We start from the raw sequence: 22,591 nt of genomic DNA, 5'->3' as shown, positions 1-22,591 counted from the left end.
TAACCCTGCTGCTTTTCTGCCTGGCACTCAAATTTATTACAGCCTTGATCCTGAAGTTAAAAAAGACTTTTCAGTGTTTCATAATCAGTGTTATCATCCCCCAAAGTATACAACCCCTCACCACTTGATTTTTAGCTGACATATCACTTTTACCGAGAAAATGTCATGAATACTGAAGGCCGTTAAAGCAAATATTACACTTATGAAAATGCTACAATCCTGTATTTTCTTCTATATAATGTGTAGTGTATGGACATAAATTAGCATATATTACCGTACGCCTCTAATAAACCTCATTCTAGACTTGCAAATCATTCCATAAAAATGCTTAGCACCTTGTCTGCCCACACATACCTTCAAGAAAAATAGATCCAATTCTTTTTTTCAGTTTGCAAAAATTTCTCTGACTGATCCTAAGAAGCCATTTTTGCTAGTCACCCATGAAGGAGGCAGGAGCCAACCTAGGTTTTATGTAGCTTCAGAGTAGAAGGCGAATTAAGTCAAAGAATCATTATGAGGGCGAAGGGTTAACACACAGAGATGAAATTACCCTTTACTTCTCTGAACCTTTTAAAATTTTTTTAAGGTAAAAATCTGTGGGGAACTCCAAATATGAAATTCCCATGGTAACATTCACTTTGCCCTGAGCACTAGTCATAAGCTTACATTCAGAGCCACAGATCGCTTTCAGAGAAACACTTTTTACTCAGAAGACATTACACCTACTTAATATCATTGGCAGAGTTCATAATTTCTTTCCCCCCCACACAGTACAACTTACTAACACTTTTAATAAGCCCTATTATAGAAACAGATTTCAGCTACTTTAAATGGAAATGTCATGAGTTTACAGGAACAGATCTTCACACTGAGGGGAACAGAGATAAAGCAAGATCCCCTAGGGTTTGAAACATGAATTCATGCACAAAACACGCTGGAGTTTCCTTATGCCAAACCCTCTCCCCTTCAGCAGCCCTTCCACAATCCCCCTTAATAGCACGATTAGGGGGATCAACAGCACCAGCCTTTTACTGTTGTAGCTGCTTTATTATTCTTCCTTTTCGTGTTCTCACAACTTGCAATTTTATTTTAGAAGGCATTTTCCACTCTGAACCCTAACTTACCTGAGGCAGTGCCTACAACATCCAGTCACTATGGTGAAATAGCTCATTTCTTGCTTAGAATGAACTGGCTTAGTTTAATATAGATTCTAAACTACAGAGATTCTCTATAAAAGTTCACAGAGTTGTTGAACCTGCAAATCTGTTTCTTTGGCCTGGCCTCACAGAATACTATTTTTTACAAGCTACCGCCAACACATGTTTAAGAGGAAATTCTGCAACCAAGGTATTCAGCTGTCCAGGATTTCACAAGCCATACAAGTGTCAGAAAGCAGTGATTTATGGCCCTGTTTGAGGCTTGTTCTTCCTTTCCTTTTTTCATATTCTATCAGCAATATTTTCCATATACAGCTGGAATTGCACCTCTCACTTTAACAATCTGTGCTCTGTCCATATGTATAACACATTGGTTAGGATGTTATTTTTTCAGTGAACTACATGTAAACCAATTTCATGGCACACTGCCCCAATAGCAGACAGTTCACTGCTAAACAATTATTTTTTAGAAAATAGTCTTGTAGCATTGAATGCTTCTTTACACAAAGTCTATAGTCCAGCACAGACTACAGTCCAGTATTCGGCTAAAACCCTATTGTGTGGGATTGCAACTACAATCAACAACAATAAAAGGAAGTTTCTCTGCAGAATGTTCAAATTATAGTTTTTGTAACATTCATACATGCATAGGGTCCCTGATTCAATCCTTGGCATCTCCAGGTAGGGCTAGGGAAAATACAGCAGTCTGAAACCCTGGACAGCTGCTGCCAGTCTGTGCAGAAAATACTGAGGTAGATGGACTACTTGGCCTGACTCAATATAAGGCAGCTTCCTATGTTCCTATCTGCCTTTCACTGTCCTGCTGCACTTTATACAGTCACACCTTGGATCCTGAACACCTTGAGAGTTGAACGTTTTGGCTCCTGAATGCTGCAAACCCGGGAGTGTTCCGTGAGTGTTCCGTTTGCGAACCTTATTTGGAACCCGAATGTCCGACTCGGCTTCTGAACATTTTGGAAGTCGAACGGCCTCTGGAACGGATTCCATTTGACTTCTGAGGTACCACAGTGCAGTTTCGCACGGAGCAAAGAAGACAGAAGCCTGGCAATTCAAGCCCTTGCTCTCTACCCTATAGGTCTTTCAGTATTATAAAGGCAGAACTTTATGAAGATCATGGTTTTTGCAATGGTTAAAAGGAGCCTTTAACATTTTGAAAACAGAAAGTCAGAACATTTACTGGCTTTAAAAGCAAGAACATGTTTATATTGAAGACCCATACCCAATTTAAAAAAAATTCCAGTGATCTATGATGTTAAGGGTTGTGAAAATTACATTTAATGTCCAAATTGTTGCATTAAGGAACAGTACACGATAAACAATGGCACCTATAAATTTTTGCATGCAATCTTCTCTAGAAACTGATTTCCATACTTACTTCAGCCCTAGAGCTCATTAAGTGTGACCTCACTTTAACTGTTCTATGCTGTAAATGCAGCGCTGTCATTTGCAGCAATATCCGGCTGGGTTCACTCAAGCAAACAAAACTAAACACCACTAAGTATGTCTTTAGGGACTAACAGGCAGTGAGGCCAAATATGAGTGCAAGAGCATATGCAGAAAGCCTTAGGTTTTTCTTCTGTCCCTTAGCACCTTCAGTCTGAATAATGAGGCAATGGAAGTACCTCCTCACTATAATTCTTCTGCCAGCAGAAACAGTACAGGAGTTTGTAAAACTAAAGTCACTGCTCAAACAAATGTGACCTATGAAACTTTAGTCTTTAGAATCCTATGACTCTGAGTTTTCAGGTAAGTTTGCAGATCTCATTAGTCAAAAGCTTAAAAATTCATCCACTATAAGTCAAAGAGCAAATAAAAAGATGGGCCCTGCAGTCCTATGGTCCCTTGAGCAGCTCCAATGCCAGAGAAAGACCTGTTATTGAATTTCCTCTCCCCACTAGCAAAGCAATTTCAAATCCATCATCATCAGGAGGGCACTACTTTGGCTATCCCTGAACTAGAATATTTTGTTGGTGGAAGGAAATTCTCCACAGCTGGCACTTCAGGAAGAACTGTTTATTGAAAATGAAATGCCTCACAATACAAGGTCAAAAGCATTGTGGCTCATGTGGCATCAGAGCACTGCACATGTATGGTTGCTCCTATATTCTCATAAATGATGTGCTACTAATGTGCGTGTGTTATTAAATCTGTATTTCTGCTCTAGGTTTATGATACAGTTAAATATAAGTCTTCACTGAGACATTATACACTAATCTGAAAACAAAGCAAGCTTAAATCATTAAGGAGTCAATCGGAAAAAGGTCAGACAAGAGAAAGTGATGATTTACAGAACCCTTCTACACTTGGGCACTTATATACATTTCCAGAGGGAGCACATTCTAGAGGTGCTGGAAAGCAACCCTGGGGCTGATGTATGAGAGTGTATACCATTAGCAGTTAAATGTTGTGTTAATTATGTTGACTGCATGTACTTGAGTCAGCGCCTTGCCATTAAGTTTAAAAATAAACACACACTGCCACCTAGTAACTAATGTGAAGAAGGCTAAATCTAGCTGATGTGGAAATAACCAAGCACAGTTAAGGAAGTGCACTGCTTCTACTCCTTGATTCAAGAAGGAAAATTTTCTTCAACCATATCATGCAAAGTCACAATGTAAGGAGAGAACTGCATCTACAACATTACCCAAACTTCAACATGGTTATTATCTTGTTTTATGGCCCTTACTGTATGCCTTTAACAGCAACCCAACACACAGAAATTCAGCCGTGGAACTTTTTCTGACTTTGAAAAACACACTGCAATAAGCTTCACTAGCTTTTCTTTTTCCTGGTTTCGGCAGCAATAAAAGGAACAGATGCAGGACTTGTAAAATGAGTAGCAACTCTGCAGTGTTGGCATTACAAAATTTATATTCACTGCTACTTAACACCACCAGGCCTGCTTACGCAGGCTCAGTTTAAATGTGACACCACACAAGAAGAACTTAGCTGTGAAGCTTTGCACATCTGCCTTATCTCATTTGGACCAGGCTCTCAATCACTACAACTGCACACAAACACTTAAAAGTCCCCTTGAACTCATGTAGACTTCTGAACATGTGCACAGGACTGGACTGCCAGCTGGCAGTGTTGGATGCCAACATAACACCTGCTGAGTTCAAATTCCCAACATACTGCAAGTACACAAGCAGGTGAGATGACCTGGTTTAAATGAGCTACTGATGCATGCCATGTTCTGTTCCTCTTATCTGCCAGGTATGGCATTTACACAGGGCCTCATACCACAGTTAGTCCAAGAAGTTTCAACTATCCTTGCGGTAGTTATAGTGGAGCCCCTAATCCGTGATAGTTATCGGGATTATGCATCTTTTGGGAGTAAAATAAACACAGAGAAAACAGAATATAAAGTAGACATTAATGTGAAAACCGGACCTCCACCACCACCCTACTCCACGGGCAAACAGTACACACACCCAGACCTCTAGAAATGCCCACATCTCGCCCCAGCCACCTTCTACTGCGAGTGGGTGAAGCAGTTAGGGGGCCAGTCCCAGCCAGAGCTCACCGCTCGCCTCCCCACAACCAGCTCACACAGGAGGGCGCAATTAAGCGCAATTGAGAGGTCAAAGGTCTGGGGCGAAGCGGCAGCGCACCTGAAGGAGCCGGGACTAACTTACGGCGTGTGCCGCCGCCTGCCCACCTGCTTGGGGAGCCGGCGCCAGGCAGCTCTTCCCCTACCAGCAGGCGGCGAGGGGGCGCCCGCGGCTTACGGCAGACCCCCCGTCCGAAGCCGCCCGAGTCCCCCTTTCTCAGGCCTCGCCAACGCCACAGGCCTCAGCCTGGGCAGGGACAGCCGCCACCGCCGCCGCCCCCTCCCGGCCCGCCGGCCCAGGCTGAAGAGGAAGGCATACAGGCAGCGAGAAAGAGGGCTTCGGCCCGGGCGGCAGGCAGCGAGGGAAGAAGGGCCGCCGGGGGTTGGGGGTCCGCCCGCCCGCCCCCTCGGCCGGGAAGCAGCGACTCACCCGGATCCTGTCCCCCGGGCTGGGGTCTTCGGCGCGGGGCGAGAGCGACGACCAGAGCAGCAGCAGCCCCAGGAAGGAGCCGAGCAGCAGCACCGCGCGCAAGAGGAAGCCCAGCTTCAGCCGCATCCTCAGCGCCAGCCCCCCGACGAGCTCCCCGAAGCCGCCGGGCTCCTCGCTGCCGTTGCCACCCCCCTCCCGGCGACTGCTGTTGTTGCTCCTCACTTGTGCCGAGCTGCGCTCTGCGTGGCTTCCCTCCCTCCCCTCCTCCTCCTCCTCCCTCTTTCACTACTGTACTGCCGCCTTTCTCCTTCTCTCTTTCTCTCTCCGAGGCAGCAGGCGCCTGGCGCCGAGCCTCGCTCGTACTCGCGCTCCCTCCCTGCAGCTTCGCTTCTCCTCCTCACTCCTCCCCTCAGCCTTTTTCGAGCTGCTGCTCCTGCTGCCGTCGCCGGCTCCTCCTCTCCTTCCTCGACTCCTGCTGCTCGCTCTGCTCTCTCCTTGCAAACCCCAAAAAACTTTTTCTTTTTTTTAAAGAACCTCTTTTTCCTCTCCCCCTCCAACACGCCCCGCTTTCTGGTTTTTCCTGTTCTCTTTGTATCTCCCGTGTTGAGTCTTCACTCCCCCCCCCTTTTTTTTCCACCGCTCTCTTCTTCCTTGCTAATGTTCAGCCCAGCTTGCTAAAATGAAGCAGGAAGTCGCCACGGCCGCCGCCGCCACCACCCCCAGAAGCAAAGGCTCCACGTGGCTGCTTTACAGCCCGAAGGGTTGCTTCAGGTTGACTTTAGAGGCGGCTTTTCGTGTGTGCGTGTGTGAGATTGATTCGTCCCCATCCGGAGGTAGATTTCGAAGATCAAACCCAGCAGAAGCTATGCAAATACGAGGCTTGCTTGCTTGCTCCTGGCTTTGGCAAGCTGGAAACGAGGATCAGTGTGGGTCTGCTTGCTCTCTCTCTCTCTCTGCTCGTCTTTGGACTGGCACAGGAGCAAATCCAACGGTAAAAGGTGTGATCAAGAATTGCAACGTGGGAAAGAGTAGCAATGCCCCGTGATACCCTTCGCTCAATGGCGATGGCCGTCACAGAAAGCCCAAGATCTCTTTGAGGTGTGCTTGCATGTATGAATGCATGCATGCATGCATGCCTCTGTCTCAAAGGAAGAAGGTAAAGTCACCTTAAAATTAGCTCATAATGCGTTTGATCTGCCTCCCGAATGTATACCTTTTTTGTCACACAACAATACCTATGGGAGAATACAGTAAGCCCACAATCGTGCCTAAAGCCAAAATCTCATATAGTCAAAACACATTGGGTTCAATGGCGGGTGGTATTGCCAAAGTCTTTTTCTCAGATATTTGCTCCTTTTCCTTTTTTCCCTTTTTTAAATTTGCCAAGCGTGTAAAGCTGAACGTGCATGTAAGTTGTGGGCTTACCGTATATAGTAAAAAGGCAGCTGCCAAAAATGGATCTTTACTCACCTTGAACTAGTGTAAACCATCAAGGGTAGGTGGGAAACCAACAGGTTATATCATATTGCAATGGGGAGTAAGGATTCTCCTACACAGGCTGTCTTTCAGCTCAGAAGGGTGAGCTTTATATGCAAGTCCAGAACAAATAATATATTAGGACATTTGCAGGTGGTAAGTTTCACCTGGCCTTGTGCTGTACTTCTGTTCTATAAACATCCAGAAGCCGTCATCCCAATACTGATCATGGGTGTAAAATTGACAGCATCAGTTGGTTAGAATGGTAACACCAAGGTAGCAGGTTCGTTCCCGATACGGGACAGCTGCATATTTCTGCATTGCATGTGGTTGGACAAGATGATGCTCAGGGTCCCTTCCAACTCTATGATTCTATGATCATAGGAAGGCAGCCCATCGTAATAAATAATAGCATTCAAAATTACTGTGGGTTCCTTCCTCTGTTTCCATCCTTGTCCCTTTTTTATGTGTGTGACTTGCATCCTAGACAATTCCTTGGTCAAATACCTGTAAATTTCTGAGTGAGGCGGCAACAATTTGTCAATAAATTGTTTTGGTGCTTGAAATATCTGTGCTGTAGTAATGCAAATGGGCAGGTTGGATTTGTATATGTTAGAGTTGTGCTAAGGAACAATTACCCGGGTCCCATGATCAGTGCTGGATTTACATATAAGCTAAACAAGCTATAGCTTAGGGCCCCACTGTCTTGGGGCCCCCAAAAAAATTTAAAGGAAAAAACCACACTGGATGTACATTTTCCAAAATATAAGATGCTAAACAAATAAAATAAAACCTACATACAGTTAGAGCTTAATAATTATTTCACTATTAATATACTTCTTAATTGTATTTCAGTTCAACCATTATTTTGATAAAATACGGTACATATTTTGTTATGTACAAATGGCTTTAGATACCTATTGGGTGCATAAATTACCATATAGCATATATTCAACACAAAAAGCAGTGACAATTTGTTGTTGACAGCTGGACATATAAAGGGCTCCATTACCTTCAGTAGCTTAGGGCCTTATCAAACCTAAATCCAGCCCTGCCCATGATGTAATTGTATATTGGATACAACTTGCATTACAGATGGATCTGGCCAGTGTGAAAGTGTTTCTATGGTATCAAGGTCAGCATTGTGGTTCTGTGCCATGGAGTTAACAAATTTTACAGGTTCCAGCTGCAAGCACTTTGACCTGGGATTAAACCTTACTGATATCACTGTGTTTTATTTCTGTATAGGATTGTGCTGTATATTATTGAACCTTAAAACTCTTCAGTTTCCTGCTGATGGTCCTGGGGATCCAACTAATCCCTCCCCCATTAACTTAATATTTACAGTCTTTACAATACAGCAGCGTGGCGTCAAAACTCAGCAAGCTCAGGCTGAAGCAAAATTAAACCATTGCTCACTTCTTTTATTAGAGACTACCTTTTTTCTTTTGTAGATTAACCTGATACTTATTCTTGGCATTTTGGTAGCAATCTCCCGAATAATTCATAGGCAGTATTTTAGAAAAATCTATTTTCAGAAATGTAGCTATGCCAACTTATTATTATTGCTCTGTTGCTTCTGTGTTTTTTGGAGTAATATATTTAGCTTGCATTATTAGAGGGGAAGAATATGTGCCATACTTTTAAATCCTATGCACCTTGCAGAAATCTGTGGTATCTGATACACCTGAAAATCCCTTCCAGATTATATTTTATCTTAAAACCAGAGTACATTTTGTGTGAAGAACAATATGCCCTGTAAAAGAAGTTTAAGATTTATTCAATAATGCTAAGAGGTTCAGCTTGACACACCTGAAAATCAAAGTCTTAATTTGTTTTCCAAATCTGGCTGAGCTCTGCCAGCAATGGGAGCTATTTCTGCTGTCTGTAAAAATTGCTGCGTATCTCTCCGTAAAAGGTTTAAGCTGCTGTAAAGTTCTCCACAGAGTACAAATACCCCAGATATTGCAGGTGATCATCTTTACATGAGTTTATTGAGAGTACAGATTATTGAATATTGAGATAGATAATACAAGTATAAATCTTCACAGGCTTTGTCTAAAGACAATACTTGGCTAAGGCTGCAGTCTTAATAAGCACACTTACTAGTGAGTAAGCCCCAAAGAGTATAATGGGACTTGCTTTCAAGTAGATATGATTATATTGCAGTGCACATCAAATTATTCCTGATTCAGTTTCTCACACTGTAATTTTACTCAGCAGTCCATGGCAATGTATCTTATCTTATCAATAGATAATGCTGTGCTAAGATACATTGTCATCTCAACCCAATATGTATTCTATATATATAAAATCTAAACAGGACCACTCCTATTAGGAGGTGAAATTACATTGCAATATTTTGCTGTAGGTCCCACTTGTTATGGGAGATTATCTGCCTTTGCCATATCCAGAGCCTCTGTTGTATAGCTTAAAAAATGTCAGGTTTTGGCATTAGTAGCTGTCTAACATTATGTAAAGGCTTGGCCCAATACCTTTTGTTGCCTAAGATGGAGCAGGAACTGGTGCTTCCCCAACCTGCTCAATTCAAGGTGCATGCTATCCAAGACTGCTCAGCTTAGTTTGACACCAGAGGCAAATGACCCAGCAGGCTAACCTAGTTGCAGCAGTAGACAACATTATTCTAGTCAGCGTTGGGTATGCCTAGTGGCAGTTCGGCAGCTGCCATATAAATTTCCCATGATGCCCTTGGTAAAGTAGAGAAACACTGCATTGGGGAAATTAAATTTGGGGCTCCTGACTGTGCCACTGACCACTGGGGAGGAAATGGCTTGAAAGTGGACCAAAGGGCTGCCTTCAGCAAGTCATGGGCCTTGCTGTGGCACAAAGCCCCAGACAGGGATGCCATGTGTTGATCACAGGCCTGGCTTGTCCTTAACGTTGTAATGCTACATGGTTGGGCTTAGTCACAAAGAAGCAGGTTTAGGACTGCAGCCTTAAACTAGCTATCTAGGCTAACTGTCCAAACCCTAACTTGGTATTGTTTTCAATTTATGATATATTTGGGAAGCAATCCATTGGTTACCAATCTACTAAATATTTTCGAAAGCTGTTTTCTGTACATTTTGACACCTCGTAAGATAACGTAACCTTGGGTTGCTATACGTCTGGAATTTCCTGGACATTTAGCCCTTGTAAACAGCGCCTGGGTAGAAATAGCTGAAATGTGTGGGAAAATCCATATGCAAAAAAGCTCCATAACTTGGGGCAAAACTAGAAAAGCTCAACAGTTTTTGTGTGCCGATTTTCACTTTTTGAAATATGGCAACCCAAATTTTGCAGTACTGTTCCTGAGATCAGTGGTGTCTGTGGATACAATTGGACAACTTTTGAATGATGGACTGAAACTTTCAAAACTGCACTTATTTTTGGTTTCTTGGCATTCTGGAGTGACACCAAGTACAAGGTTGCTATTAATAAAGTAAAAGTTTTGTGCTGGTTAAGTATATGGCTAAGATGGGATGCAAACACACAATAAGAATTTGCAGAGGGACCAGTTGTGTTAGCTGGTTGCAGCAAAAACAATAAAGAATCTTGCCACATGACTCTTTGTTGTTTTAAGAATTGTGTGTCTAGGCCAAAATATGGAAAATAGAATGCAAACCTGCTGGTTTTGCTTGCTGTTTGATACAGTCTAATTGATGGTTTAGTGTTATTATATGGCTTGCTTGCTTGTTTTTAGCTGTATGTACCTGCCTTGAGACAGCATGGTGAAAGGTAGGCAATCAATCAGTAAACATAGCAATTGGAAACACTGTCAAAATTCTGTAAACAGAGGCTTAGCTAATGCAGCCTAAATAAACTTTAAAAATGCTGTGCATCCTCTTCATCCTCTTCCTTGAGCCATCTCATGTAATGGAATTGTAGAGTTGTACCCAACTCTAGTTATCTAGTCCAACCCCTGCCATGCATTTCATTTTAGAACTGGCGATATAGGCATCGTACAAGCTGATAGAAAGAAACCTCCCACAGGACAAATTTGTCATAAAGAATAAGCAGATACCAAGCTGGACTGCTTTATTTACACAAATTTCAGAATGTGAATAAATATACCACGTGTTCATTGTGTAAACATTAGTATGAAGAATTGCCAGATGTAGGAACTTGGTTACAAACTAATGTAGGTGGTTTTTTGTTTATATTTGCTACTGAATCATTTTTAAATGGTATTGTAATAGCACACTGGTGCCTTAGCTGAACTGGTGAACTATTGTAACCTGAAGGTGGCATATCCCATTACGAATCTCATAAGCCATTTAGGTCACTTTTCTGTAGAGGATTTAGGGCTTGTATCTCTACCTGGGCTGCAGGAACACAGGCTCTCTAGCTTTGCAAACAGTGAACTGGATCTCACTGTAGATGTGATGCTATAGCTTAAAAGGCCACTGACATATTTGGTGGATTCAACTGGAACACTGTTTTCTAAGACTCAATAAATTATTGTACAGATCTACTCAGCACTGGTATGACCTCATTTAGCTGCCTATTTTTAGTTCTGGGCATCTGAGGAGAGTTGCAAAGATACTGAAAAATTTCACAAAGCAAACCCTATGAACACAGGCTGAACAGATCCATTTAACCCCGCTCCCCCCCCCAAAAAAAGAAGATTATAATACAATCCTATAATACTTTCCTGAGAGCAAGTACCATTGAACCCAGTTGGACTTACTTCTGAATAAACACACTTTGCATTGCACTGTAAGGAAATAGGGGAGGGTCTGCTTACAGACTTTAAATACTTAGGAAATTAGAAAGAAGATAAATGATAACAGTTCAGAGAGTCTTAAGAACAGAACAATTCACCATGCTGTCAGTGCAGCCCTTGTTCTTCCATGGAACTTTGGGAGGTAGTGGCGCAAGCGTTTTCTATTTCTTTGTGTCTTAGTATGACCTCTCAGCAAGAAGTTCAGTGAATACATTTATAAGCCTTTTTTATAAACTAGGGGCTGCCACACAAACTTGTTCTGAACAACTATTCTGAACTTTTTGAAAAAGATGTCATTTATGTTGACATGCTTGAAAGCCAGCCGAGTGGTTAGATCCAAACTAGGACCTAGAAGATCAGGTTTCAAATCCTAATTTTGCCATGAAGTTCATTGGGTGACATTCTGCTAGTCCCCATATCTCAGTCTCATCTACTTCACAGTGTTACTTTCAGGATAAAATCAAGAGGGAGACTAACTACCCTGAGCATCTTGGGAGGACCAATGGGAAGTTTTGTTTGTGTTTACAATCACTCATATTAATTTTATGAAATAAATAAAAATAAAGTAATGTGATGTACTATTTATTTTTTGCAGGTGATGTGTCAAGTCCACTGGCTACACTGAGAAGCTGAGGTAGGGAGATTCAGCATGTTTCCTTGCATGTCAAAAAATATATTTAACAATTTCTTCTTCCTCTTTGTCTTTTGGTTAATAAAGAGAAAATTAATCTGCCCTAGCAATGCAATTAAATTAACTTCATATGGAGTAATTAATTTCAGGTCTTGTGGTTGCTTTCAGGTAGTAGTGTCCTTGATGATGCTGAAGCTTCACCAGGCCCTTACTGCTTCAAACACATCCATTTATAGTGGCCAAACACACCCTGTATATAATACATACCTTAGTGCACCCTTTGCTAGCCTGGTGGCAAATATGAATGCATATTTGTTTGTTTTCTAGTTAACTAGATGAAGGGATTTGGTTTGGTACAGCAATGACTGAAACCAATTTTTCATCCCAAGACATGTGCCTCAGTTTCAGTCACGGTGATATAGGGTGCTATAATCTACAAGACCTGGAAAAGAAAATATTGTTCTCCAGTTTTCAATCCTGATCCAACCGGGGTGATGGTGGTTCTTGCTTTCTGTAGAAAGTTAATTTGCCTGTTCAAATTTCAGCCTATTTAGTTCACTCTCCTCTTCTGTCAATATTGCCAGTTGTTTGATTCACTGAAATTAGGCTCAAGAGGCTTTCATGCATTATTTTGCTTTAGGGGATAATAAACTATAGGATTTGTAGTCCTAAGAACAGCATGTCTGTTTCACTCAAAGCTGTACCTGGTAAGGGCTGGTGAGATTGCAGGAACTGGCTTGGCATTAAAGGGTTAACTTGTTAAGATACAGCTGTGTTGGCACAAAAATGTCTAAATGATGTGGAAGTGCAGGTATCATAATGATTGCAGATGTGACAACAGTTTTGTTAGAAAGGCCAGGATGAACAGGTGGTGCATTGATAAAAGGATGGAGGATTTTGGTGTGGCTATTGGAATACTCAGGGCAAGATTTAGAAAGATTATGAAGCTATGAAGCCTTTCTTTCCCCCTTCTCCATTGTTTGCTAATTTTGCTAACAAATATGTGATGTGATTGCCTTACTTTGAATTTGATTCATTTTCATATAACACAAGCAAGCAATTGCCAACAGCTAGATTCAGACTTGTTTTTCTAAGCAGCTGATTTCAGTATTCTGTTTACCAATTAGTGCCTTTTTTCTTCATTATTTATTATTGTTTCCCCTGTCTTGACATGGGGATTATAATAATTTCAACATGCTAATAAATGATTTGGAAGTTTGTCTAGTTTCATTTTAACTTCCATTGATTCTAATGATGACTTCTTTTGTTAAGATAATATTTTAATTTGCACTTCAATACAGCCTCCCTTTTGTGGAGCTCAAATAGTTCTGCAAGTATTAATAAATTCAGTCTCAGGAGAGTAAAATATTATTGTCCTCATTTTACAGAGAGGAAAATTACTGATGCACAGTAAACTGTCCAGGTACAGAAAGTCTATGACACAGAAATAAGGTTAGAATATTAAAGTCTTTCCTTCCCAAGCATCAGTTACATCATGTGTACTCCCTTTTCTGCGCTTAGCCTTAGGCTGTTATGAACATGTCGACTCTTGGGGGTTCAGCCTTCCACCTGGCACCACAGTAACTGAACGTGAACAATCAGCACATTTCACTAATTCAGGCTTCCTGCCTTTCCTCGTTGCAAATTGAAAGACTTAAGGAATAAGGAGAAGAGCTGTGTGCGGCAGCTGATTGAGAGATGCACTTTACACATCTGTTCTTTAGGCTAGAGGAGAAATAGATTGCAAACCGAACCTTGAGTTCCCTGCATGCTTGGGTGACTGGTGTACATAAAGAGCACATGTTGAGGATCCCATTTATCTCAACGCAAAGTGGCAGTCCTCATGCACCAAGGAACGGGAGCATTTTGCCTCCCTCAAATAAATGAAATGAAATGAATGCTGTATACACATAGAACAGATCACTGCAGCCTTTGTCTCTGTACAATACAGAATCTGAGAGTGGGACTGCAGGTTAGGCATGGCAGAGGATCAATGCAAAGAAAATAAGATATTTTTTTTAAAAAAAATACATGTTGCTGGTTCAGCATTAAATGGAGGCTTTAGTGCCATTGCCCCAGCTCTGTGGAACACTCTTCCAATAGAGATTCAGCAGGTGTCTTCTATATTGACCTTTAAACATTCACTGAAGACCTTTCCTTGCATCCTTGCTTATGAAGACAGTTAAGATAAAAAAAGAAATTCTTTCTGTAATACTAGGTGGTGATCTGCTTCAATATATATTTTGTGGTTGTGTATTTTGTATATACAATGGTTGATATTTTGTATGAGATTGTGGCGCACAAGTATTTTTGTAAACAAAACCAGTAAAACCTACAAAGGATCTTGTGGCACCCTAAAGACATTATACTAGCAAATTTATTGCAGCACAGGCTTTTGTGTGCCCATGCTCACTTCATTAGATCCATGGAATGTTGTCTTCAGCTGGCAAGTATAGGTGCAGTGAGAGAAGAAAATGTCAGCATGTTATCATTTCTTCCTGTTTCATTTCTGAGGTGTCTCTTATCTGTTCCTGGGCTGTTCTTTGCATTCCTAGAGCATGTGGTCTTAGTTTATCCCTGTTGAATCTTCTATCTCCTGCTCCTAAATGTGTAGATTTTGGGTCTCAGATAGACATTTGATACATTTCCATTAAAAAACACAGCAGAAGCTTGCCCTGATTTTTGTACAGGAGAGACTTTTGCTTTCCTCTGCCTGCCAAAAGGAGCCACTGTGATTCCTTTACTTGCCTCCTAATATATCTTGACATATGCTCACTGCACTTCCCTTTTCCTTTTTCCTTTTTTTGGCCTCTGTTTTTTCTTCCATGTTCTTCCATGTTGACATTCTTGTCATGAAGTCTAGCCCACTAAATTCTTTCATGACTCATACCTTTTCTCTTTCTGAATTCCCCTCCTGCAACATCACCTCTAGCTCACCCCACATTTCACTGTTAAAAGCAATATGTATTTCTTCACTCTTGCCTCTCTGTAGACTGCAGGCTGCCAATCTTATGATGTGCTTTCCCCCCCACAATATTGTGCTGTTGTTAAGACTTTTTTTAGGAGTGGCGGGAATGAAATAGAAAGAAATGTCCTCCAATTTCATTTTTAGTTTCTTTTAATTCATTGGATTGCTGTCCTTTGCTTAATGTTAAGCACTGATGCTTAGCATCACTATTATTTTTGTAATTAGTATCCTGATTTTTAGAGAAAGCGGTACTATGTTATTTGCTGACTTACACTTTAAATTGAACAGAGCATTCATCTTTACCCACTAATAGAGGTGTAACCAACATGATAAGCAACATACAACAATCACTAGGACTTCATACTAAATATTTTGCACTTTATCCACTACTGCATAAAACTACGGTTAATTGCATATTGCTGAGGACTGTGTGTAAATGGAGGGTTGCGTTGGTATATATTGTCAAGTGAAGCACAGAAACTTCATGGGAGTCCTGAAAGAGTTATTAGAGGTAAAGGGACCCCTGACCATTAGGTCCAGTCGTGGCCGACTCTGGGGTTGCAGTGCTCATCTCGCTTTATTGGCCGAGGGAGCCGGCGTACAGTTTCTGGGTCATGTGGCCAGCATGACTAAGCCTCTTCTGGTGAACCAGAGTAGCGCATGGAAGCGCCGTTTACCTTCCCGCTGGAGTGGTACCTATTTATCTACTTGCACGTTGACGTGCTTTCCAACTGCTAGGGACCAAGCAACGGGAGCTCACCCTGTCGCGAGGATTCGAACCGCCGACCTTCTGATCGGCAAGTCCTAGGCTCTGTGGTTTAACCCACAGCGCCACCCGCGTCCGTGAAAGAGTTATTAGAATAGATATAATTTATAGCATTTTTTTTTTGCCCTTTTAAAGCTGAAACTGCTGCTTCAGAACCAACATGTTGCCCATAGAGGCCTTCCCGAGCATCCACAGAGTCACCGCCCCCTGCCCCTCCACTGCTGAAATCCGGCTTGAAATAAGCATTCTATACTAGCCAATAGACTAGGTTGTGCTGTGTGCTTGGTTGCAGTGTGTATGTGTGTGTGTGTGGTGTCCAAAGCTGCCCATGGACCCCAAAAGGTTAGTAAACCCTGCCCCCCCCCCAATAATCCACGCTTACTTGAGAAATCTCAGCGAACAGGACTTACTGCAACTAAAAGTGGATGTGGTATTCCCACCGTGAGTTTCCTTTTCATCTGCTTCTGTGACTGGTTTGTGTGTTGCTCTGCGGACAGTTCTAGTCTGCCGTAGGAACATAGCAAACAGCCTAATGCTGGGTCAGACTATTGGTCCATTTGGCTCAGTATTGTCTACACCAGTTGGCAGTGGCTACCCAAGATTTCAGATGGGAGCCTCTCCCATCCCTACCTGGAGATGCAGGGGATTGGATTTGGGATGTTCTGCATGAAAAACAGATGATTTACTGCTAAACTTCAGAGGGGTCAAAAGTTGGGCTTGCTTTCTGTAGCAAGGTTGTGAATCCTGTAGGGGTACCACTCAGACCCACAATAATGGTTTTCCATTGTTTTTCTCCTTCCTAATGAGGTTCCCAACCTGGGTCGTGGTGCTACCTCCTGTGAGCTTGGTGTTGAAGGGTGCATTTGGCCTTCTGTAAGAAGCTCCTTTGATCATCACAGCCACACCATACATTTAAAAGCACATGACTTCCCCTACAGCATCCTGGGATCTGTAGTAATTTAAAAGTCCTGGGAATCGTAGCTCTGTGAGGGGCTAAACTACAGTTCCCAGGATTCTTTGGGGAAGCCATCGGCTATACAGTGGTACCTTGGGTTACAGACGCTTCAGGTTACAGACTGTGAACCCAGAAATAGTACCTCGGGTTGAGAACTTTGCTTCAGGATGAGAACAGAAATCGTGCGGTGGCGGCAGAGGAAGGCCCCTGTAGCTAAAGTGGTACCTCAGGTTAAGAACAGTTTCAGGTTAAGAACGGATCTCCAGAATGAATTAAGTTCTTAACCTGAGGTACTACTGTAAAACCATTTAAATATATAGTCTGAATGTGGATTGTTTATTTATTTAAATGTCTAAACTGCTCTTCATTCGGATGGATCCCAGCTTGGTGTACAACGACAACAAAATGCCATATAAGCCAAAAGATAATAATCTCTCCCATGAAGGTGGAAATTAAAGAAACAACAACCAAAGCCAAAAAGCAGCCACCAACAAATGTAATGCCTTTCAAATATCTAAGCGAACCCCAAAGTCTTAACCTGGTGCTTGTTCTACCACACAGGCACCAGTACAGAAATGGTGCATGCAGTATATTCAGCACTGTTTGTGTGGAAGTGTTCGTAACGTTACAGGGCTTGAGCCCTTCTTCTGGGAGGAGCTGGGAGGTTTGATGTGCTGCTTCCTAATTCCTGCCTGGTTGCATTGGAGTGCAACTGCACATCCTTCCCAAATGGTCCTTGCCTTTTCTCTAGCAACAGGGTGGCTACTAGCTGCTGTCTGTATTGGGTTTGCCAGGGAACCCTGGAACTTGTGACAGCATGGACTGTTGTTCCCCTGCTCACTAGCCTGTGGTTTTAGCTGTGCTGTGGGCACTTTCTACTCTGCACTCATCCACTTTGTGGGAATGTGTCTGGAATGATTTATGCACCATCCCCATAGCCTTCCCACATTCAACCACACGTTGATCGGTGCCTTCTGTGCATGGCTGTTGGGGGGCTTCTGCTGGAGTTATGTCATGATTGCAAAAGAGTTGTAAGGATTCTGTGAGAGTCCCTGTTACTGCTGCTGTATCATGTCATTTCTCCCACTGCTGTTACTGTGTATTTGATCTTGCTGGTGGGAGAGAGCAGCATGTTCCTACTCCAGCTTAAGCTCAGGTATAGGGGTGGCCACGATTCAACCATAGAACTTGTTTAACCAAGTGTCGTGTTTTTGGATGTCACTAATACATCTCCTTGTTTCTCTGTACTCACAGTCATTCTTACTCTGAAGGAGTGTCATTTTTTGGATGAGTCAGTAAACACACACCCCTGTTTTCCTGTCGTCACATTAATTTTTCATCATGTTTTCCATTTAGACAGAACATTCAATTTTGGGAGCTTCCACCCAAACATTTACTGGGTGGATCCAGTGTTCTAAGCTCCATCAGCATGACCTTATCCTGCCATTACTTGATACTGGCACTTGGATTCTAAATTAGCTTGGATGAAAGTCTGATTGATTCAGTAGAGCATATTTCCAAGTAAATGGACTTCGTATTACAGTCCTAGAGTTCATCGGGCTTTTCCTAAAGAGTTGATTTTGTAATCAATGGTTCTCATTTCAACTAAAGTTCTTCCTGCTTAAGATTTCAGATATGGATGGGCACCCATTCATTACTTGTATGTAGGTCTCATTGGTTTCTAGAACTTCCTTATATCTGACACTGTATGTGTTACAGAAATTGGGCATACGCTGTTCATCGTTTTTTTTTAAACACATGTACATTGTATGAACAGGTAAACAGGGTCAGCCAATGAAAATGGATGCTGGAAGCTTCAGGACGGACAAAAGAAAACGAATAGTTAAACTTTGGAATTCCCTCCCATAAGAGGCAGTGATGGTCACCAGCTTGGAATAAGCAAGAGGTTTAGGCAAATTAATGGTGTGTAAAGCTATCAGTGGCTACTATCCACAATGTTTTCCGTCCAATATCAAAGGCAGTATACCAGTTGTTTGGAAGCACAAGAGAGAGAGTGCCATTACACTCAGGTACTGCTTGTGGTCTTCCCATAGGCCAGGAGTTGCCAACCTGACATGCAAAGGCACTATACAACACACAGTGTCCAATGGCAGGGCCCCCAGACTTAGAGCTGTCATATATATATATAAAGTCTCTATCCTTCCTAGAAAGATAATTACAAAATGAAATGTGCAGATAGCACTCTAAGCAATTTATTTGAAATGAATGAACCTGGTTCTCCTCTTGCCTTGTGACTAGTGCCCTCAGCATCTCTAAATTTCAAATGTGCCCCCAGGCCCAAAAACGGTGGCTATACCAACACTATAGGCATTTTGCTTGACTACTGTGAGAACAGAATGCTGGACTTCATGAGCTTTGGTCTGACTCAGCAGGGATTGTTTTCTGTTCTTAATATCTAATTTCTATAATGTATGAACTGGCACAGCATGTGCCTAAGATTGCAGCCTCTTTTTCCTGTGCTTCAAAGACAAGCTAGTATTGCAAGTGCTTTGTTGTTTTGTCTCATAGTCAGGATAATATAATATGTGGCTCATAGATCTAACGGGCAGATTACCTATGAGGCTGTCAGCAAGTAAATATCAGTAGGGATAGGCTTGCTGGTATTGAAGGAGAGAATGAAAAATCTAAATCTGTTTTAAAGCTGAGGTTTGGAACAAATAACAAAAGTATTCTTCATGCTTATCTCTCCTTTTCCTTCCTTACAATGCGCCATGGCATTGACAGATGTATCCTAACCAGGCTTACTCAGATATTTGTTCCTTTGATCCCAGTGGAAACTACAAAGTATGCTTGGGATTGCAATGGGTCTATATAGCCCAACAGGGACGCGGGTGGCGCTGTGGGTAAAGGCCTCAGCGCCTAGGGCTTGCCGATCGAAAGGTTGGCGGTTCGAATCCCCGCGGCGGGGTGCGCTCCCGTTGCTCGGTCCCAGCGCCTGCCAACCTAGCAGTTCGAAAGCACGTCAAAATGCAAGTAGATAAATAGGGACCGCTTACTAGCGGGAAGGTAAACGGCGTTTCCGTGTGCGGCTCTGGCTCGCCAGAGCAGCAATGTCACGCTGGCCACATGACCCGGAAGTGTCCCCGGACAGCGCTGGCCCCCGGCCTCTTGAGTGAGATGGGCGCACAACCCTAGAGTCTGTCAAGACTGGCCCGTACGGGCAGGGGTACCTTTACCTTTATATAGCCCAACAGATTGGCAACAATAGGAGTGGCATGTTTTGCTTCAACTGCTGCAGCATCCTAACCAGCCTGCAGTGCCTGATCCTCATGTGTCAGTAAATTATATGATGAAGCAGGGGAAAAACAACACACATGGTCATAGGTAGCAGCCTTGCTATGTTTGGGCTTGTAGGTTATGAGAAGCTGGAACAAGGAGATGTGACTCAGGGTCCCATCCCTCATCCCAAAGGGGAATGTTTCAAAGGCGTCAATTCGGATGCCTTCTTGATGCACAAGCCAGGGTGGAGACCTGGAGAAGCAAGGTGGAATAAGAAATTATACAAGAAGCATGGTCAAATCAGGGTCAAACTACATGCTACACTTAATGCATAGTGTGCAGCTATATAACTCCCTTTGATTTATTTGATTGGTGTGCTCCATTCTACTGAAGCCCTGCCTGCCTTCAATTTTCATGTTCTTTGGTCAGCCTCCAATAGGGATGGTGAGGGGTCTTGATGGAAAGATGATGCAGGAATTCTGGCAAGTACAGATCCAAACTGGAGTGGGCTTGAAGAGTTTGGGGTCCAATCCACAATGGAGCAGAAGGTAGAACCTAAAATCCAGAGGCAAACCTTCCCCCAACCCATTTTTGGAGTTCATTGCATCGAAATCAATATTTCATTGTCTGCAAGATAGCACTTCTTTTCAAAGCTGAATTGTAAATAAGAGACCCGAATGCATTATGTATAGAGGTTTATGACGGCCTCCATCCTCGTTTAAAAGGGACTTTTAGCAGGTTTTATTTCAGTCTTCAGATTCCAGTTCCAAAGGAACCTTGATTTAGTACAGTGCTTGCCCATGTGCCATAAGGTCTTTTCATCAAAGAGATTGCTGAGAAAAGGATTTCAGAGAAATAAATACAGCCATGAATTGTGCGTAAAAGGTGAACAGGGAGCTGTTATATGGCTGTACTTAGATAAAAAGAACTAGAGGGCATATCAGGCAAGATATTTAAGACAATGCTTGATGGGAATGAATGACATCACATCCACCCTCTGATTTCTAATGCTCTCCATTGCCAGAGAGACGTGATAAGAAGGCTGAGTGGCCACTTGGTGTGACATGGTGCTATTCCATGCAGATGCAAACATAAATGCAACCTTATATGCTTTCCTGAATTACAATTCAGAAACAGAACAAGATATATGCTTCTTGTGGACATCAAAGACTATGGCTAGCAAAGTGAGTCTGATCTAGTTTCACTGGTGGGTGAATCTGTTATTTTCAGTTCCTCTCTGTTCCTCATTTTCCCAATCTTAAATTCATTTCTCCACATTTCCACATCAATTTGTGATTCTTTGTGCAAATTTCTCCTGATGGACCCATTTCTGCATGCAGTTTTGTCCAATATACACATTTTTGCAAAGCAATTTTCCCAAATAGAATGCATTTTCAGCAAAATGTGCACCACCACCCCCACATTACCCTAGTCTATACATTTTCGTAAATAGCTGAAGAACTGCACTGCAAAATTTGGAGAAGTGTGAATTTTGAAGAATGGCTGTGTTTTGATTAAAGTTTGCCTTTAAATGCAGGCTAAATCAAATTTCTGCCCTATCCCTACTCATAAGTAAGTGCCACTTGGTTCAGAATTACTCATGGGAAACTGTGCATAGGATGGTAATCTTACTTTGCAATCCTGTCCATGTTTACACAAAAGTATCTTCCACTATGGCTGCATTCACACAGCAATTTATTCTGTTTTCTTGATGTTTTCGTAACTGTTAACTTTTGCTTTATATTTGAGCTTTCACAAGGTGTAAAATTCACATCTGGAAATATAGCGGAATGTGTTACTTGCTCTCAGAAAAAAAAAGTTTGCAAATAACAAGGAACGAGCATGAAATTTGAACTATATCCCGCTATATTCCTGGAAGTGGCTTTTGCACCATGTGAAATGTCAGAAAAACAGAATAAACTGCCATGTGAAGGCAGCCTATGTATCATGGTACTAGACCCCTTGCCCCTGTGCAATTGATGTATGGTGCTTACTTCCAGGAAAGTCTGCGTAGGGCACAAAAGGGCACAACTCCAGACCTCCCCAAACATTGATATAGAACAAATGCTTAGATAACTTTGGTGGCATCATTTCTGAGCAGCCAGCACATTCAGTTCAAGCCGTCAATCAAATTATACTAGCTGCCCTTTTTTGTCTTCATAAAAAAGCGTGACATCCACAAATTGATGTTGTGCTAAACCAGAGCATTTGCTTATGTCTGCTTCCTGTGAAGCTACAACACTTCACCAGCACATCTCGACTAAAACATAGTTGTTGGGGGCTTTGTTTTGTTTTGTTTTTAAAAAGAGGATTCATGCATGTATTCACTAGCAGGAAAATCTCATTTATGTTGAAAAGTTAGAAGGAGCTCAGTAATCCCCATGGCTCTCTTCTCCATGAAGTAGAAACCTGCCTGCATTTTCTTGTTACAAAGCTGCTGAAGAGACACATGAATGACATGGTGATAGATGCTCCATGGAGTGACTAAAAGCCTCCTCCAACTTGCAGGTGACCCTCCTTTAACAATTACTGGGATAGTGAAGCCACCGCAGAGTTGTTTGTTTTTGGTGTGTCTCTCTGTGTTGAATGGACTGGCACATCACAGACAAGCGGAATGATTGAAATTCATGTCCTGGCTCAACTCAGGTAAACAGTAGAGAGAGAAGGA

The 22,591-nt window shown here is 42.3% G+C and overlaps 1 protein-coding gene across 5 annotated transcripts in view; it reads right to left on the bottom strand.

The window, feature by feature from the left end:
• Positions 1-5,635, bottom strand: part of GALNT7 (polypeptide N-acetylgalactosaminyltransferase 7) — a gene marked incomplete at its 5' end in the record, with an annotated part of 48,101 nt that extends 42,466 nt beyond the window's left edge. For 3 of the 5 annotated variants that reach the window (XR_014515137.1, XM_083457336.1, XM_083457335.1), the window contains one exon: positions 5,162-5,287. Coding sequence is in view for 2 of the 5 variants with exons in the window: in XM_083457336.1 (XP_083313462.1) it covers positions 5,162-5,287 (126 nt within the window). Of the gene's footprint in view, positions 1-4,839; positions 5,136-5,161 lie in introns of those variants that run through there. The other 2 variants (XR_014515136.1, XR_014515138.1) reach the window with 2 other exon arrangements.
• Between the last annotated feature and the right edge of the window lie 16,956 nt (positions 5,636-22,591).

This window comes from Podarcis tiliguerta (genome assembly GCF_965153285.1).
Source record: "Podarcis tiliguerta genome assembly, chromosome: 9".
Lineage (NCBI taxonomy): Eukaryota > Metazoa > Chordata > Lepidosauria > Squamata > Lacertidae > Podarcis > Podarcis tiliguerta.
This window is presented reverse-complemented; position numbering and strand designations above follow the sequence as displayed.